Source organism: Pristiophorus japonicus, chromosome 7 (genome assembly GCF_044704955.1).
Source record: "Pristiophorus japonicus isolate sPriJap1 chromosome 7, sPriJap1.hap1, whole genome shotgun sequence".
Classification (NCBI taxonomy): Eukaryota; Metazoa; Chordata; class Chondrichthyes; family Pristiophoridae; genus Pristiophorus; species Pristiophorus japonicus.
In genome coordinates, this window is record NC_091983.1 from 169,811,877 (window position 1) to 169,832,427 (window position 20,551).

Below are 20,551 nucleotides of genomic sequence, written 5' to 3' on the forward strand. Positions count from 1 at the left end.
GGGCTTGGAGGGGGGATCGCGATTGGCTGAGCGTGTCGCGGCTCGCAGTTCAGAGTGCGGAGGTTAGAAGGCGGGGTCCTGCAGCGCGTGAGTTGAGCTTCAGTGCAGATGCAGAGCGGGGACTGTGAGCAGTTCTGAGCAGTGAATGGTACAAACACGAATTAGTCGGGCCATTCATTGAGTGCGGATTCCTGAAATTTAGTTCGCAAGCAAATGATGTTATGGCTTGTCTTTTCCGAAGGTCTATAGCAGCGCAGGTACGTAGCAGCAAGCAATGCTTTTCAGATGCGTTTGAACATCTAATTCCATGGGTTCCATATTGTGTGACCTTCAGTTGTTGTGTGCCGTGGGTTTGCTGCGTATCATGGTCTAAATACATGAGCTCTGGCAAGGATGGCTTTCACAAAAATAAATTTTTTGAAGGAAACGAAGTTAACTCGTTAGCTGCCTCCTCCTTTAGCAGTGATAAGGTTTTCGAATGACAGCTTACAAAAAACATGTACAAAACAATTTGATCGACGGGGAAAAATGGAGTTCTCTACTTTAGTAACTGGCACTGCTTAATACCGTTACTTTTAAGTTGTTATGCATCCCCTCAATGTAAAATGCATATTTTTCCCCCGGATTGGAAATATCGTACAGGTCGGCAGTATATAATGTTTGATTAAATTGTGCCAGCTCAGCTGCTTACGATAACTATGAACAGTGAAATAAGGAAGAATATTTGAAAGCAAATTGTTACATCACATGAAATAATTGTTTTTCTGCTTTCTGAAGTGCCAGTGTGTTTTTAAAGAAATAAAGTTAACAAAGTTAGTTAAATGCACTTTCCCCATCAGTCACTTTGCAAGCTCTGGAACATTGAATCTGTAGCATGATGCCCTTGAGGAATTCTTGATTCCAAGTAATCAAAACTGTAGCCCATAATCAAGGCTGACACTTCAGTGCAGTACTCTGGGAGTGCGACATTGTTGGAGGTGACATCTTTTGAGATGAGTGAGATCTGCCTGTTCAAGTGAATGTAGAATATTCTATGGCACTATTATAGAAGAGCAGGGAGTTGCCCTGGTGTGTGGGTAAACATTGATCCCTCAACCAAAATCACAAAATCATTTAATTGGTCTAAAAACAAAATACATCAGATATTGGAAATCTGAAATGAAAACAGAAAATACTAGAAACGTTCAGGCCAGGCAGCATCTGTGGCAGGAGGAAGGTTGGGTTAACGTTTAAGGTCAATGATCCTTCGTCTGGAGGCTTTGACGGGTCAACTTGAAACATTAACCCTATCTTCGTCTTTCCACAGATGCTGCCTGATCTGAGTGGTTCCAGCACAGTTTAATTGGTCATTCATCTCATTTGCTGTTTGTGGGACCTTACTGTGCAAATTGACTGCTTGGTTTTGTATTAATTGAAAAGTAATACATTGGTTGTGAAACACTTTGGGATGTTCTGAGGAATATAAATGCACATTTTCAAAAAATGTTAGTACACAGTTAACATAATCCATTTTACAGCATTTCAAGTAAACTTCATAAAACAATAGGACTAACTAGTCTGTTAACTTGCAGCTTTGTGGTTCTGTTTCCTGATGTATTCTGTAGGAACCTCAGGAACAGCATATACTGTATCATTTTTGCAAGTCTCAAATTGGAGGTGTTGTGGTTGTCACTTTTGCTTTATTTCACCAATTTAATTCAAAGTATTTGAGCCTGTGAAGAGGTGAGTGGGTAAAGCAAACTATAAATGTCTAGTATATTTTAAGCATTGCTCTTTTCCTTCTTGTCCCTGCATTTCATATGTTCTGAGAATTGAATGTACTGTTTCATGTAAATTTCTCAATTCTGTCTAGCTATAAAAATAACAGTTTTAAAATGTCTATCTATGTGGTGTAAAATACAATAAATCTTAGTTGTTGTATACAACTTATTTAAGCAGACTGCTAACCATGTGGTTTCCTCATAATTAGCTACAAATTTAGTGTAAAGTCACAATCAGCAATTCTGTAATATGAACATCCTTATTTGACTGTTGTATGAAGTGCACTAATAGTCACATCTGCACTGATGGGCACTGTCAGCATAAAAATTCATTCAAAAGCAAATTTAAATGTTATACAATTAAAAGTTGCCTGTGAATATTTATAAAATTGTAATGTAACCTTGAGGTTAAAATGATCGTCACAAGTCAAGCTTCACTCATGCAGTTTGACATTCTGATATCTTGTGATTAGATTACTGCCTCATCATTCCAGATGCCTATTGCTGCTTGTATATTGAACTTACACTTTTTAAAGATTAGAAGTTTGAGTGATCTTGTGCCTCCTATCTATTAGCAAAAATATTTTTCAGAAAGTCTGGTATGCATTTTCTTAACACTATTTTAATTGTTTTTCTTAGCTTTCCAGAGTTCTGGGTACATCAACAGAGAAACTTATTCCAGTGGTGTCAGCTGTTCCTGTCTCCAAAAAACAGTAATTTAACAGCTTTATATATTTCATATATATCACTGATTTTGAATGCATCGCTAAAACTTTAAAAAAAATTCCATGTCATTAATGTCTTTATAGCAGGTTGATTGGTACATGATCCTAGTGTCTGTAGTAGGCTAATTGTTCTATGATAAGCACGTGTTTGATAACCACATGGCTGTTAATGCATTATCAGTCACATGATTACCAGGGATGCATCCTATCTTCAACTCCTCTGCTCCCTCCCAGTTGCAGGCCTCACTCCCTGCTGCAGCCATTCAAGTCTCGGTCCACTCTATCCTTCATGGTCTGGTTGTCATCGCACATCTAGTCGCCTTTCCTCTGCTTTGAGCACAACACACCTAGTACACTGTTCCTAGGATGATCAAGATTGGGCAAATAATAAATGAATGGTGTATGAACTTGTTGGCAGTAAAATAGACGGATTGGAGAAATGGGACATTATTTGTTTAGGAAGCAATAAAGGAAAAAGACTTGGTAAAGTGAATGCACTTTCTACCTGTTATAGTGTTATCTGATTGCTCTTTTTACTCGAGAGGAAGTTATGCTAATCATACAATCTTCATATTTATTTGAGACATATTTTACAGTTAGTAAAAATTGACAACTAATGTAAATTTTTTGGGAGTTGCTGCATCACTTTTTAACCTTGGGTCCTTTATCCAGGCTCAAGGTGCAGGGCACGACCAAGGTTGAAAAGAGTAGGACAGAATACTAGATTGGAATTGAACTGGAAATTTGTATCTACATGTAATGAGTTCCAATGTATTATAAGAAAATAGACAGATAACTATAAAATATGGAAAATAAATGAAAACACAAAAAATCTGTTTGCAAATGATTTACATTACATTAATGAGAAAAGAATGCATAACATACTCAGTAATGTATGTCTTTATTCATATGCAAAATATAGCTGCAATATTTTTATAATCTATGACCTTGAACTCATTCTTTCCCCAAGACCTCAAAGCTCTCTCAATTTTCCCTTCGTCTAACAGTCTTCAGGCTTTTAAAACCAAAGTTTGGCAGGAGCAAATCATTACTGATGGATTTACCTAGTTTTATCTGTTATAGGAGTAGAGACGGGTAATGTTGCAGAGGTGGAAGTAAGCAGTCTTGGTGCAAGAGAGGGTTTTCGGTATGACCTCAGTTCAAGGGAGCAGAGATTTCTGGCGAGCGCTGAAAGCAATGGTTTTGGTTTTCCCAATGTTGAATAGAAAGAGGTTAGCATTTGTTCAAAATTTGATGAGGGTCATGCAGTATGACAGTAGAGATGGAGTGAGCTCAAAGAAGTGGTGGTGCTGTAGGTAATCCTCATCCATGTGGAAGCTGATCTTGTGCTTCTGGGTGATGTGGATGATTGCCTTCCTCCAGCCCTACAATCCCATGAGGATCTCTGCTCCTTCAATTTTTAATCACTCCAGTCATAGCGGCCACACCTTCAGCTGTCGAGACCCTAAGCTCTTAATTCCAGCCCTAAGCTATCTAATTCCGGCCCTACACGCTCTAATTCCCTCCCAAAGCCTATCAGCCTCTCGAGCTCTCCTTTTAAGATGCACCTTAAAACCTACCTCTTTCCATCTGCCCTAATATCTCGTTATGTGGCTCTGTCACATTTTGTTTGATAACGCTCCTGTGAAGTGCCTTGGGACACTTTACTACATTAAAGGTGCTATATAAATGTAAGTTGTTGATGCAGCTGAGGGGCAGTATGTAGATATGGGGCTCCAGTAAGATCCTTGGGGGCTCGGCCCATGATGCTGCAGGGGAGGCAGGAGAAGATGTAACAGAATAAACATACGCAAATTCAATAATTGACACAACTCATACATTTTCCTATCCCACCTTCCAACCACTATGATGCTATTCCCACCCTGACGCAAAATCAACAGCCTGAGCTCCAGGTACACCCTTTTCTGCCAGACAGCATCACACAGCTGCATTCCAGTGACTGGCCCAACTAAGCCCTGTATTGAAGGAGTGTACGACAGATGACAACAACATGCACATAAATGGTGTTTTTAACATAGAAAATGTCCCATGGTGTTTCTCAGAAGGGAAGCAGGCAGTGAGCAGTAATATTCGAATTTGGCAAGTTGACCAAAAGCTTGTCATAAAACGGTTTTCAGGAGGTTTTTAAAGGTGAGAGACTTGGGGAGAGAATAGCAAAGAGTAGGGCTGACTTGGATGAAGTGTGGAGTAGGAAAGACAGGGAAACTTGAGGAAGCCAAAATCAGAGGACTGAAGCGCACAAGCTGGGACAAAAGGCTGCAGGTAGTTGCAGGAGCATGGCACAATAAGGCCAGGAAAGGAGTTGTAAATCAGGATGAGAATTACGTATTTTATGCGTTTGGGGTCAGTGAATCAATAGAGGTGAGCAAACAAGAATGAATGTAGGACAGGATGCAGGCAGTGGATCTTTGGATAAATTGGAGGTTGTGGTGTCGCTCAGGCAGGAATGTTGGAAAAGTCGAGCCCAGAGATAATTGTATGATTTAAGTACTCAGCAGGCTCTTTCTCATGCCTAGTGCAAAGGACTGATTCCACAGACAAGCTCATGCTTCTTCTGAGTTGAAACTTGATCTTATGGCACAGTTATCTGGGAATTCGCACATCTAGGGTGAAAGATAAACCCTTTCTTACTGATCGGCTCGTTGGAAATGAGTACAAGATGCCTCACAATCTGGTCTCTCCGATTAACACAACGCTATGACAGGGTAGAAAGTACAAATCTTGCTTATTAGATATGCTTACAGAAACGAGAACAGACACACCAGAGTTCATTAAATTATATCTCAAATACTCTTCCGGTGTCTCAAAACAAAACCAAGAAAATTAGCAGTTCCTTAAGGTACTTAAAATAACTTCATCAAGGAAGCAAGTTGTTTAATGTGAGAAAGACAATCTCAACTTGCCTCTACCGGAATAGACTAGGAAATTAGTGCCACCCTTTATAACCAGCTAGCTTATGGCTGTATAGCTGTCAGGCAAAATAGGTTTCAAAGGTACCAGGTGGTCCCCTCAGGACCTGTCTCCAGTCCATCATTTATTTCTCATACCAAGCCAAGTTGTGTATCTGATAACTGACAGCTGGAGGCCTGTTTGAAGGCTTGGTATTATACATGCAGTAGAATGTAAGGCCCCAAGTTTCCACATGATTTGCTCTTGATTTTTAGGAGCAACTGGTGGAGAACGGAGTATCTTAGAAATCGCAATTCTCCACATTTAAGTTTTCTGCAGTTCTAGTCAGTTAGAACAGTTTCACTTTTGAACAGAATTTTTTTTCAAAAGGGGGCGTGTCCGGCCACTGACGCCTGATTTGAAAGTTTCCACAGTGAAAACGTACTCCAAACTAACTTAGAATGGAGCAAGTGAAGATTTTTGTAGGCCTGAAAAAACCTTGTCTACACATTAAAAAATCAGGCGCAGGTTACAAATTAGGCGTCCAGAACGAGGTGGGTCGGGGGGGGGGGAGGGAAAGAAAGAAAGGGAAGTCATTACATTCTACAATAAATCCTTAGTTATACTTATACAAATATTATACAAATAATTCCAACCTGAATAAAAATTTATAAGCAAAGAAAAGATTAAATAAACCATGTTCCTACCTGTGTGAAAGGGCTTCAGGCAGGGAGAAGGCTGCAGAAAGCCTCACAAGTTGAGGCAGCCGTTCCCGGGGGGGGGGGGGGGGAAGGGGAGGAGAGGAGGGGAGAGAGCGAGGCAGTAAGGGCCCGACCGACGGCAGCAGCCGTTCCCGACGGCGGGGGGGGGAGGCAGTAAGGGCCCGACCGACGGCAGCGGGGGGGAGGCAGTGAGAAGGCTGCAGGAAGCCTCAGAAGTTGAGGCAGCCATTCCCGGCCGGGGGGCGAAGGCAGTAAGGGCCCGACCGACGGCAGCGGGGGGCAGGCAGGGAGGAGGCTGCAGGAAGCCTCAGAAGTTGAGGCAGCCATTCCCGACAGCAGGGGGGGGGGGGGAGGAGGCCCCCCTGCCGTCGGTCGGGCCCGTTGGGAAACGGCTGCCTCAACTTCTGAGGCTTCCTGCAGCCTTCACTGCTGCAAGAAGCCTCAGTGCTGATCATGGAAGGGCAATGTGCTTTTATTAAAAAATTTAAAAAATTGAACAGCTGCCAAGAACTACAAAAATGGCCGAGTGCCAATGTTTCCTTCTCACTGCGCGTGCGCGAAAGCTCCAACGCGCACGTGCAGGGTTGCCAGCACGAAAAAAACTCATTTAAATGGTACCCGCCCCCTCCTACTTACAAAATCGGCGTGAGTGGTAGGCTCCGCCCCCTGGGCGCCGCGCCAAGCTGACATCGAGCTGCAAAGCGCTCGAGAATAGCGCGTTTTTTTCAGGCGCCGTTTTCGGCGCGAAAAACGGGCGCCCAGCTCGGAGGGGCGCCTGTTCTGCAGCGTGTGGAAACTTGGAGCCTAAATGTGGGAAGATCAGTGCTCTGGTGATCCATACTAAATCACTTTTACCTGAGTCTTCTCTCACATACTAAACAGTAGAGTGATAACATTTCCATTCAACCTGTCTAGATCTTGCAATGCACCTTCCTTTATAGGCATGCGTGCATTCTGCTTGAGGGTGGAATCATTGGGCTAGAACCTCCACTTTTTTTGCCTGCTTAACAACACCCATTTTACCGCTGAAATGACGTATAACGCTCATATAACGTCCATTTTGGTACAAAATGGAAACTGGCGGGCATTTTTCGGAAACGTATCGGCGAGTGTTATTTTCTCCATGTGCTTAACGGCGAGAAAAAATATTACCACCCGCCCACTTTTTTGGGGCGGAATCAGCAGGGTGGGCGAATTCAACGCCCATAATATCGGCCAGCATTACTTTCCGCACGGAATTAACGCCGAGATTCAATATTAGCACCCGCCGACTGTTTTTTGTCGTAAAGAACATATTTACCCAAACTAGCGGCCATGGAGATCGCCCATCGTCAATTTCACCACCTCGCACACATATCGCCCACAATAGCACTCGCTCAATAAACCACCCACAAAAAGTGGAACTAACCGGAACGAATCACAGCATTATGGACACCATGTTGTAGATCACATGTCGCGTCCTTTAAAAGGCTGCTGTGCTTCAACCTCGGCGGAGTTCGGATGTACTCTGCGGGTCGTTGGAGTTGATGTGAACATTCTAAAAACACCTTGACCACACTGTGACTGATTGGAATTGAAACGGTGTGCTCGTTGGGACATTCTTTATTTGTGCAGTCGGTGGCAAACAGCTACTGCGATGGGGCCTGTCCTTTCTCATCCTCTCTTGGTGACCAAATACATGCAGCAGACTCGACATTGCCGAAGGAACACTGCACTGTATTATGTGCCCAATGTACAAAGTGACAGACAGATGAGGACCAGATGTTACAACCCCGCAAGTACAAGGAGAAGCATTTTTGCCTCGACTTGCCCGACACCACCTGCCTTCGGAGACTGTGCTTCCACAAAGAGGTTATCACTGAGGTATGCCAGCTGATAAGGGAAGACCTGCAGCCTGCCAGCACCATCAGTACTGCACTGTCCGTCGAGGTCAAAGTCACAGTGACACTGTTGTTCTATGCCTGGGGTTCTTTTCAGGCCACAGCTGGTGACATTTGCGGACTTTCTCAGCATGCCACACATTGCTGCAACTGAAGCCCTGTACGCACGCAGGAGGGACTTGATCAGCTTCCCTATGACCAGGGAGGCACAGAGTGAGAGGGCTCTAGGTTTCTCCTGAATTGCAAACTTCCCCAAGGTGCAGGGAGCAATAGACTGTATGCACATCACGATGTGGGCACCTTTTCAGGATGCTGGCATTTTCAGGAACCGCAAGGGATTCCACTCCCTGAATGTCCAGCTGGTTGTTGACTACCAGCAAATTATACTGGCAGTAAATGCTCAATTTCCGGACAGCATCCATGATGCGCACATCCTGCGTGAGAGCACTATATCTGACTTGTTTAACAATGAGACACAAAGTCAATGCTGGATGCTTGGGGACAAAGGATATGGCCTCACCACCTGACTGACGACTCCCCTGCATGACACCCGCACAGAGGCCGAGAGGCGATACAAGAAGAACCACAGAGCAACTCTCAGTATCGTGCAGAAAACCATTGGAGTGCTGAAGCAGCGCTTCAGATGTCTGGACCACTCTGGAGGCGAGCTCCAATACCACCCTGAGCAGGTAGCTCAATTCATGGTTGTCTGCTCCATACTACACAACTTGGCTATCAAGAGCTGACAGTCGACCTCACCAGAGAGAGGATGATGAGGCAGACGCTGACATCGGGCCAGACAAATGATGCTGAAGCCATGCCCCCGCCCCCCTGTAGACCGCATGAAAGGACTCATGGTGGCATGATAGCTGCAAGAGCCTTGCGTCAGGAGCTCATCAATGATCGCTTTGCCTGAGAGAACTTTGGTGTTGTTTCCAAGGCTGACACACTGCTGGGTGTGCAGGTCATACATCAATGGTGGGCATCACCTTAGTGACAGTTAAAGTTTATGTTGATTGAAGTTAAGTGTGATTATACCCTTTGATAAGGAATCATCAGCGTGTAATGGTGCAGCTATCTGAGATCTGAGCCAGTGTGCTGCAAGGTTTTGTTAAATATGCATTTAAACCGAACATTGGTCTGAAATCATCAGTATTTCTGTACAAACCAACCCCCCCCACGCTTCTCCTCCCCACCTCTACCCTTTCCCATTCCAACTCCAAGCCGCCTGGCCGAGGAGGTCCTCAGGCAATGCTTCATTGGGGGGGGGGGCAGGGGGTGACGGCCGAAGCGCTGCTTGGACGGATACGGGAGAGGGGAGAGGATGGTCCCGAGGTGGGCGAGTGCTCCGAGCCATAAACAAGATGTTGCTGCTGGCTCTCGTGTGGTTGGCAATGGGGGTGCATTACCTTTGGGTGCAGTGCAGCGCTGCGGGACCACTGGAAGCCTTCTGCCACCAGTGTTCCTGGTTACCAGTTCCAGGGCCGCCTCCATCCCTTCCATTTTATGTTATTTGTTGGATTAAAAACTCGGTGCCTTTTAGGTCCTGAAGATATCCCAAAACACTTCTCAGCCAATTAATTACTTTTTTGACATACACTCACTGTTATGTAGACAAATGTGACAGCCAGTGAGCACTGCAAGGTCCCAAAAACAATTCATTTGTTTTTGGTTATGTTGGTTATGGGATAAATATTGTCTGGGACACTAGGTGAACACCCTTGCTCTTCGAATAGTGCCAAGGGATCTTTTGCGGACCTTCAATTTAATGTCTCGTGCCGTACTTGTCAGTACTGAGTTACTGCATTGAAATGTCAGATTATGTGCTCAAATCCCAGAGTGGGGTTTGAACTTAACCTTCTGACTCACAGGTAAGAATGTTGCCATTGAGCCAAGGCTAACACTCTATTAATATGTGAAACAGTTAATGGCAGCACAATAAGGCAACACATCCAATATGTTACCACTTGTACCACAGAGAGAAGGCACTTCCTCATTGATGGGGAAATCACAGGGGCACTAATCCTGGCCCATATTTGCTTTTAGCCACTTTGGTGGAGGTAGATCTCCACCTTGTGTTCTTGATTTGGTAAGGTGTGTTGCATTTTGGACAAAAAGGAAAAGGGGTCAAGAAAAATAAAATTAGAAGAATACAAAAAATGGTTAAAAAGAATGATTAGTTTTTCCTCTCCTGATTTTCTTGCCCCCTTTTCCTTTTTGTGTCTCTATGCAACACACCTTCTGATTTTCTTCCCTTGCATATTTTCCATCGAAGTTTACCTTTTTTTTTTCTATTTTGTGTGAAATATTCTTTTTTAAACAGTGAATGCTCAGTACTTATCAGAGGAAAAGGGGCTGACTGGTGGAAGTAATGGAGTTCAGTGATGTGATGGAGCAGAATTAATATAGTAGTCATTAGCTGGAGGTAACTTTAGCGGTTAAAAGGGTCAGTCAGTATATCAAAGTCAATCATACTTTATGTAATCAGTATTTACTAATTTTTTTAAACATTAACTTTTTGCAACACAACTTTTTTTTTAATAAGGGTATATATTGATTAGCTTTGTTGGAGACAGTTATTAGGGAATTTAAAAACAGGCCATCTGCAAGTTAATAGTAGTAATGGTTCTTGCTGCTGCACCAAAGCCACTACTATTTTAAATATGGATTAGGCTGAGCAGACAGGAGCTGCATATTTCCACCCCCATTTTATAAAATACTTTTCTATATTAGGTGGCATAACAAGATGCCACTGGAAGAATTGTAACAAAGCCAGTTGTCTCATTGATTTGACCCATGTGGTTGCCAGCAGCAAAACAAAATGTTCTGGGATATTAGTGGGCAAGTTGCAAATTTCCCAGAGCTTAAGGCATATTCCAGCAACCTTGGGTCAGCAGGGGAAGGTTAACTCCGCTGCTACAGCAACTTTGTTTGCATTTGAATTGCAGGCTAACCCTTTCTCTGTAGGCAGTAACACAAGATAGGGTTCTGATTGTCACTGATGCTCTAACTGATCTGGAGTGAGGCAGAAGAAGATGGGCAAGGGGCATGTTAGTGCAATAATCCGTTTTTTAAAATAGCCATTTGAAGCACATGTGACAGTCGCTGTCCCTAATTGTTGGTAATATGAAAGGCTGCTGCATAAGTGTAAGTTTACTTTTTTTAAATACACCCTGCTTTTACAATAAGGGAACTGGGTGGCATCCTGGTTTAGATATGGAATTAGGATGACTGTGTTCTCTGACTATAAAGGTCCAATGTGAAATGAGTGGGCAGCCTCCTTCCAGTTCCTATGTAACCTGGACTTGCAGTAAAAATTGCCCATCGCTTTACAAAAATCAACTCTGAATTGACAATCGTAGTCAGAGAGCCCATAAGATAGCTGGTGTAGGAAATGGGAAATTAACGTTAAGATAATATTGGTTTCCCCATTGAGATTAAGGTTAGTCGATAGAGTAGGAGTACTCAACACTGGCATTGATGACAAAATAAAGAGTCCCATTCTATAGCACTGACAATTCTCATTGTCGCAGATTAAAAATCACTACTTAAAAAGGTACTAATGAGTGTGAAATATAACAAATGGCTTAGACAGTATTAAAGATGCTGAATCCTTCAGGGATTAAAGGATTTGTTGGGTGGAAACATACTTTTGCTTCATGCATGTGCCTGTAATTTGTAACAAAGTAAACAATTTGAATGGAAAATGATAAAATGTTGATTGTGGTGCAAAAGGATTTTAGAACTCATTTTTGGAGAACATCACCGAGACTGCATTTGTTCGCGGGATCACAAGTAGTTATGGATTATGTCCATTCAGTCCATCTTAATTCATCTATCCAGAAACACCATTACAGCATCCAGTTTTTTTTAAATGATCCTAGATTTTTTGCCTTCACTATATACAGGAATCCATTCCATGTGTTGATTACTCTGAAGAATAATTTCCTGATAGTACTAAATTTATCTTTTACTAACTTGAATCTGTATCTCCTTGTCCTACCCTTGGAATTTAAGTTGAAGTAATAATCGCGATTTGTTCAATCCTGTATACCTCGAAGGCCACCTCCCAGATACTTGCTTTCAAAGCTAAGAGCCCAAGTTTAAGATCAGAAATAGGAGCAGGAGTAGGCCATACAACCTCCTCGAGCCAGGTCCGCCATTTAATAAGATCATGGCTGAACGTTTGCAACAACTCTACTTTCCTGCCCTCTCTCCATATCCCTTGATTCCCTTAGTGCCCCAAAGTCTGTCGAACTCAATCATCGACTGAGCATCCACAAACCTCTGGGGTAGAGAATTCCAAAGATTCACAACCCTCTGAGCGAAGAAATGTCTCCTCATCTCAGTCCTAAATGGCCGACCCCTTATTCTGAGACAGTGAGCCCTAGTTCTAGAATCTCTGGCCAGGAGAAACAGCCTCTTAGTATCTACCCTGTCAAGCCCTCTCAGAATTTTATACGTTTGAATGAGATCACCTTTCATTCTTCTAAACTCTAGAGAATATTCCTCAATCATTCTTTAGTCATTCCTTTTAACTCAGACCTCTAACACTAGGGATTAGCTTTCCACACTTGTATGTCTCCCTCATACCTGTGACCAGAACTGGATGCAGTGCTCGAGGTGTGGATCTGACCGGAGCGCTATACAGTTTGATCATACTTCCTCTAGCTTATATTCTACTCTTTTGGCTATGTAGTTCAACATTCTTATTGGCTTTGATTTTTGCTCTGCATTGCTTGGGCACGTTTAGTGTTGATTTGGAGGAGTCCACCTCCAGCATTGCGCATGTTTCCTACCACACCTTCGAGCCCATCCTTGGCAGCTTGCAAAGTATGGTGGACTCTCAGATGGATCGTGGGGAGCTAGACCTCATGCCGCATGTCATGGCTGAGGTAGCAGCAGCTATTGCAGCACAGGCTGAAGTAACATAATGGCTTAGTGCTGTAATAGAGTCAGTGCTTGGTGGCATGCAAACTCAATCTGCTCTCGTGCAGACTCTGATTGATGCCATGCCAGCACTGACTGCTGCCTTCGTTTATGGGTTCCCGCAGTCCAATGGGTAAGTCACAGTGTCGAAGCAGGCCAACAATGTGCTTCAGCAGATTGTTCTGGATGTTGAGGCACTGCCCCGGGGGAGTGGCAGTGTGTTGGTGGAAATGGAAGATGCTGTCCTCTCTCAGGATGACAGAATTCCGGCTCCCACCACTGCCACTTCACCCTTGTACTTGGATGGCTGGGGTGCAGACAGCGCCAAGACTGCTGGAGCAGAACTCGCCCTCTGGGGAGCAGGCCCTTGAGCTTCCCTTGCCCTGTGGCATTGCTGCATGCCGCTGGGTCCTGGAGCATCACTCTCCATGAACCCCAGGAACATTGCCTCCTCTAACAATGTTGTCTCATCCGAGTCGGAGGCAGCTTGCTGAGGTGACTGTGTGGTAATGGTGTCTCCTCTCTTTCCTCCTCGTCTCCGTCGTCAGAGTGGGAGGCTGAGGAACGGGCTGCTGCCGTGCTGGCTGATTATCTGAAAGCATAAAGGCACAAGAGTGGGGGGGAAGGAATGGAGAAAGTATATAATGGAAAATGGCAAAGGCTTGTGCTTTGAGGAGGAAGTGGCATGAGAGAAGAGGGAGAGGTGAAGAATATACCTTTATTGCCCTTATTGGGGTCCAGCTCGCCGTGTGCTGCAGCTCCCATGAGTTGTGGGCCAATGATCTGTTGGGCACTCTCCTCGGTCAGTGAGGGACCTCAGTTCAGGCTCACCTGCTCTCGACGTTTGTGAGCCAATTTGGCCTGCAAGACACAATAAAACGTGTATGTGAGTGTGGAGCTATGTTTGTTACATGTGCCTACTGTAGTTGTTTAGCTGTTAATGTATGGAAGTGGTGAGATGTGGATGTGACTTTCCTTAGATGGGCACAGTTTGTGAGTGAGTGCTGGGATGTGGCGTGGAGGCCCTGAACTGCGTGTGAACACCAGCGGCAGGTCGGGACCATGAAAGGAGCGGCGTGGAGGCCACTTCAGGGAGCAGCACGAGCTGCGACCGCAGTGAAGAGTGACGTCATCAAGGTCCAGGTCGGTGATTGGAGTGTGGGCAGATACAGCAGGAGTGGCGAGGTGGAGGAGGAGGAGCGGCAAGAGACTGGAGGGACGTGATCGGGGCCCAGGAGAGATGTGAGTTCGGGGCCAGGTGCCCAGGGCAGCACGGGCCAGCCCACACTGCGATATGTGTGCGCGTTAGGTCAGTGCAGCAGAGCGGGTCTCCAGTCGTCTTGGATAACACTTGCCAATGGACCAAGACCTAGCTCTGTCAAGCCCGTGTGGTGGCTGGTGTGCAACGGCCACCACATGTTATAAAATGCACGCACAGGCATCTTCCACTCTTCAAGATGTAGTACAGGACCTACAATTTTTGGTCCTTCATTGGAACATCTGTGAACTTATCCTTTTTTGGCGTGGAAGCAAGTCATCCTCGTTTCGAGGGACTGCCTAAGATGATGATGATGATTAGTGTTGAGTCTACTGGTACTCTTGGGTGTCTCCGTTTCATCCTTGGCTATTTCAACACTATTCACAGAGTACATATATTAGTTTTTCCTTCCTCTGTGCAATATTTTTACTTGTCTACATTAAATTTCATCTGCCATTATCCCGCATATGTTTGTTTTGTCCAACTCATTCTGTCACTTCCAATCTGCTTCCACCCATTCCATTGCCTTTCCTAATCTGGTATTGGCAAATTTGTCCTCTTTGCATTGAGTTTCTGTGTCTAAATCATTTATGTAATTGAAAAATAGTAGTGGTCGCAGCACTGATGCTATAGAGTACTCCTCCAACTCTGACGTAATTCCACTGACAAACCCTCCAGTTAGTTTCTTATCCACTCCCAAGGATACACTGAACCCCTACAGCTTAGGATTTGACCAAACAACATTTCACACAAAAGGATATCAGATGCTCTTTGGCGGTCTAGGTACATTGTTATATGGCTTTCCACAATACTTTTAGGGCAAAGCCTATTCAAAGAAGTCAAGGAGGTTGGCCAGATCGCATCTGCACATTCTGAATCCATGTTGGCCACTATTTACTAGGTTCTTGATGTACAGTGATAATCCTTAAGTTTACTCCTGATAAATCAATTATATTATTTTGCATGAAATGGAAGTGAGGCTAATGGATCTGCTGGTGCCTATCAGTTTTACTACCATTTTTGAAAATGGGCACTACATTGACCTGTTTCCAATCTATTGGCACCTGACCACTAAGGCCCTCATAATGGCCGTCAATCCCTCACGAATCTCCCTGGTGTTTCTTGGCACTCTGGGATAAATCCATCTGTCCATGATAGTTTTGAGCCCTTTTAATCTGGCTCAGACTTCCATCTGATTTAAAACAAATTCAGTGATTTTATTTTGTTTCTGTTTGGGGAGGCGTGTTGCTCATGTCTTCCCTTGTGAATACTTGGAAGAAGTAATCATTCACTTTAGATTCCAGTTGCATCTTTTACGATTTTACTTCTTCTGATGGCTCTCTTACTGTTGTAATACTGAAAGAATTCTTTACCATTCTGCTTAGATTTTGCTGCTTTTTTGCCCCTCTGATCACCATATATTCATCCCAGTGAACCCCTTTCCCATTCTCCCTGCAGGATTTGTAGAGGTGTTTTTTTCTTTATTTCACTTTTAACTTTGTTTATGAATCCATGAAGAACGTTGCTTGCTCACTTTTCTACCACTTTCCCTCTGCTGCCTAACATAGAAACATAGAAAATAGGTGCAGGAGTAAGCCATTCAGCCCTTCGAGCCTGCACCGCCATTCAATGAGTTCATGGCTGAACATGCAACTTCAGTACCCCATTCCTGCTTTCTCGCCATACCCCTTGATCCCCCTAGTAGTAAGGACTACATCTAACTCCTTTTTGAATATATTTAGTGAATTGGCCTCAACAACTTTCTGTGGTAGAGAATTCCACAGGTTCACCACTCTCTGGGTGAAGAAGTTTCTCCTCATCTCGGTCCTAAATGGCTTACTCCTTATCCTTAAACTGGTTCTGGACTTCCCCAACATCGGGAACATTCTTCCTGCATCTAGCCTGTCTAAACCCGTCAGAATTTTAAACGTTTCTATGAGATCACCTCTCATTCTTCTGAACTTCCAGTGAATACAAGCCCAGTTGATCCAGTCTTTCTTGATATGTCAGTCCCGCCATCCCGGGAATCAGTCTGGTGAACCTTCGCTGCACTCCCTCAATAGCAAGAATGTCCTTCCTCAAGTTAGGAGACCAAAACTGTACACAATACTCCAGGTGTGGCCTCACCAAGGCCCTGCACAACTGTAGCAACACCTCCCTGCCCCTGTACTCAAATCCCCTTGCTATGAAGGCCAACATGCCATCTGCTTTCTTAACCGCCTACTGTACATGCATGCCAACCTTCAATGACTGACATACCATGACACCCAGGTCTCTTTGCACCTCCCCTTTTCCTAATCTGTCACCATTCAGATAATAATCTGTCTCTCTGTTTTTACCACCAAAGTGGATAACCTCACATTTATCCACATTATACTTCATCTGCCATGCATTTGCCCACTCGCGTAGCCTATCCAAATCACTCTGCAGCCTCATAGCATCCTCCTCGCAGCTCACACTGCCACCCAACTTCGTGTCATCCTCAAATTTGGAGATGCTACATTTAATCCCCTCGTCCAAATCATTAATGTACAATGTAAACAGCTGGGGCCCCAGCACAGAACCTTGCGGTACCCCACTAGTCACTGAAAAGTACCCATTTACTCCTACTCTTTGCTTCCTGTCTGACAACCAGTTCTCAATCCATGTCGGCACACTACCCCGAATCCCATGTGCTTTAACTTTGCACATTAATCACTTGTGTGGGACCTTGTCGAAAGCCTTCTGAAAGTCCAAATATATCACATCAACTTGTTCTCCCTTGTCCACTCTACTTCAAACATCCTCAAAAAATTCCAGAAGATTTGTCAAGCATGATTTCCCTTTCACAATTCCATGCTGACTTGGACCTATCATGCCACCTCTTTCCAAATGCACTATGAATATGACATCCTTAATAATTGATTCCATCATTTTACCCACTACTGAGGTCAGGCTGACCGGTCTATAATTCCCTGTTTTCTCTCCCTCCTTTTTAAAAAAAAAAAGTGGGATTACATTAGCTACCCTTCACTCCATAGGAACTGATCCAGAGTCAATGGAATGTTGGAAAATGACTGTCAATGCATCTGCTATTTCCAAGGCCACCTCCTTAAGTACTCTGGGATGCAGTCCATCGGGCCCAGGGGATTTATCGGCCTTCAATCCCATCAATTTCCCCAACACAATTTCCCGACTAATAAGGATTTCCCTCAGTTCCTCCTTCTTACTCGACCCTCTGACCCCTTTTATATCCGGAAGATTGTTTGTGTCCTCCTTAGTGAATACCGAACCAAGGTACTTGTTCAATTGGTCTACCATTTCTTTGTTCCCCATTATGACTTCCCCTGATTCTGACTGCAGGGGACCTACGTTTGTCTTTACTAACCTTTTTCTCTTTACATATCTATAGAAACTTTTGCAGTCCGTCTTAATGTTCCCTGCAAGCTTCCTCTCGTACTCTTATTTTCCCTGCCCTAATCAAACCCTTTGTCCTCCTCTGCTGAGTTCTAAATTTCTCCCAGTCCCCAGCTTCACTGCTATTACTGGCCAATTTGTATGCCACTTCCTTGGCTTTAATACTTTCCCTGATTTCCCTTGATAGCCACGGTTGAGCCACCTTCCCTTTTTTATTTTTACGCCAGACAGGGATGTACCATTGTTGTAGTTCATCCATGCAGTCTCTAAATGTCTGCCATTGCCCATCCACAGTCTACTTTGGTTTGGTATTCACTAAGGAGGACAACCGTCCGGATATAAAAGGGGTAAGAAGGTCGAGTAAGAAGGAGGAACTGAGGGAAATCCTTATTAGTCGGGAAATTGTGATGGGGAAATTGATGGGATTGAAGGCCGATAAATCCCCAGGGCCCGATGGAAGACACACAAACCATGCCAAAATTTGCAGGCCACAGGAATGTGGGAAGGGAGGACCTTGAGACAATCACTATCACTAGGGGGGTAGTGCTGGACAGGCTAATGGGACTCAAGGTAGACAAGTCCCCTGGTCCTGATGAAATGCATCCCAGGGTATTAAAAGAGATGGTGGAAGTTATTGCAGATGCATTCGTTATAATCTACCAAAATTCTCTGGACTCTGGGGAGGTACCAGCGGATTGGAAAGCAGCTAATGTAACGCCTCTGTTTAAAAAAAAGGGGGCAGGAAAAAGTCAGGTAACAGAGGCCGGTTAGTTTAACATCTGTAGTGGGGAAAATGCTTGAAACGATCATTAAGGAAGAAATAGCGGGACATCTAGATAGGAATAGTGCAATCAAGCAGACGCAGCATGGATTCATGAAGGGGAAATCATGTTTAACTAACTTACTAGAATTCTTTGAGGATATAACGAGCATGGTGGATAGAGGTGTACCGATGGATGTGGTGTATTTAGATTTTCAAAAGGCATTCGATAAGGTGCCACACAAAAGGTTACTGCAGAAGATAAAGGTACGCGGAGTCAGAAGAAATGTATTAGCATGGATAGAGAATTGGCTGGCGAACAGAAAGCAGAGAGTCGGGATAAATGGGTCCTTTTCGGGTTGGAAATTGGTGGTTAGTGGTGTGCCACAGGGATCAGTCCTGGGACCACAACTGTTTACAATATACATAGATGACCTGGAAGAGGGGACAGAGTGTAGTGCAACAAAATTTCCAGATGACACTAAGATTAGTGGGAAAGCGGGTTGTGTAGAGGACTCAGAGGCTGCAAGGAGATTTGGATAGGTTAAGTGAATGGGCTAAGGTTTGGCAGATGGAATACAATGTCGGAAAGTGTGAGGTCATCCACCTTGGGGGGGGGGGGGGGGGAAAAAAACAGTAAAAGGGAATATTATTTGAATGGGGAGAAATTACAACATTCTGTGGTGCAGAGGAACCTGGGGGTCCTTGTGCATGAAACCCAAAAGGTTAGTTTGCAGGTGCAGCAGGTAATCAGGAAGGCGAATGGAATGTTGGCCTTCATTGCGAGAGGGATGGAGTACAAAAGCAGGGAGGTCTTGCTGCAACTGTATAAGGTATTGGTAAGGCCGCACCTGGAGTACTGCGTGCAGTTTTGGTCACCTTACTTAAGGAAGGATATACTAGCTTTGGAAGGGGTACAGAGACGATTCACTAGGCTGATTCCAGAAATGAGGGGGTTACCTTATGATGATAGATTGAGTAGACTGGGTCTTTACTCCTTGGAGTTCAGAAGGATGAGGGGTGATCTTATAGAAACATTCAAAATCATGAAAGGGATAGACAAGATAGAAGCAGAGAGGTTGTTTCCACTGGTAGGGGAGACTAGAACTAGGGGGCACAGCCTCAAAATACGGAGGAGCCAATTTAAAACCGAGTTGAGAAAGAATTTCTTCTCCCAGAGGGTTGTGAATCTGTGGCATTCTCTGCCCAAGGAAGTAGTTGAGACTAGCTCATTGAATGTTTTCAAGTCAAAGATAGATTTTTAACCAATAAGGGAATTAAGGGTTACGGGGAGAGGGCGGGTAAGTGGAGCTGAGTCTGCGACCAGATCAGCCATGATCTTATTGAATGGCGGAGCAGGCTTGAGGGGCTAGATGGCCTACTCCTGTTCCTAATTCTAATGTTCTTATGTATAACCCCCTAAGTATCATTTGCCAATCTATCCTAACCAATTCATGCCTCATACCTTCAAAGTTACCCTTCTTTAAGTTCTGGACCATGGTCTCTGAATTAACTGTTTCATTCTCCATCCTAATGCAGAATTCCACCATATTATGGTCACTTTTCCCCAAGGGGCCTTGCACAACGAGATTGCTAATTAATCCTCTCTCATTACACAACATCCAGTCTAAGATGGCCTCCTCCTTAGTTGGTTCCTCGACATATTGGTCTAGAAAACCATCACTTCTGCACTCCAGGAAATCCTCCTCCACCGTATTGCTTCCAGTTTGGTTAGCCCAATCTATATGCATATTAAAGTCAGCCATGATAACTGCTACATCTTTATTGCATGCACCCCTAATTTCCTATTTGATGCCCTTCCCAACATCACTACTACTGTTTGGAGGTCTGTACACAACTCCCACTAATGTTTTTTGCTATTGCATTAATCTCCTCTTCAACCAGCAATGCTACCCCACCTCCTTTTCCTTTTATTCTATCCTTCCTGAATGTTGAATACCCCTGGATGTTGAGTTCCCAGCCCTGATCATCTTGGAGCCACGTCTCCGTAATCCCAATCACATCATATCCGTTGACATCTATTTGCACAGTTAATTCATCCACCTTATTACGGATACTCCTTACGTTAAGACACAAAGCCTTTAGGCTTGTTTTTTCAACACCCTTTGTCCTTTTAGAATTATGATGTAGTGTGGCCCTCTTTGTTTCTTGCCTTTGTTTACTCGGCCTTCCACTATTGCTTTTTACCTT

The 20,551-nt window shown here is 44.1% G+C and overlaps 1 protein-coding gene across 2 annotated transcripts in view; it reads left to right on the forward strand.

Moving 5' to 3' along the window:
- The first annotated feature begins 85 nt into the window (after nucleotides 1-85).
- rars2 (arginyl-tRNA synthetase 2, mitochondrial) overlaps nucleotides 86-20,551 on the forward strand; it is a 110,482-nt gene continuing 90,016 nt past the window's right edge. For both annotated transcript variants that reach the window (XM_070885557.1, XM_070885558.1), the window contains exons 1-2: nucleotides 86-257; nucleotides 2,400-2,473. In XM_070885557.1, coding sequence (XP_070741658.1) covers nucleotides 222-257; nucleotides 2,400-2,473 — 110 coding nt within the window. In that variant the 5' untranslated portion in view covers nucleotides 86-221. The remainder of the gene's footprint in view (nucleotides 258-2,399; nucleotides 2,474-20,551) is intronic.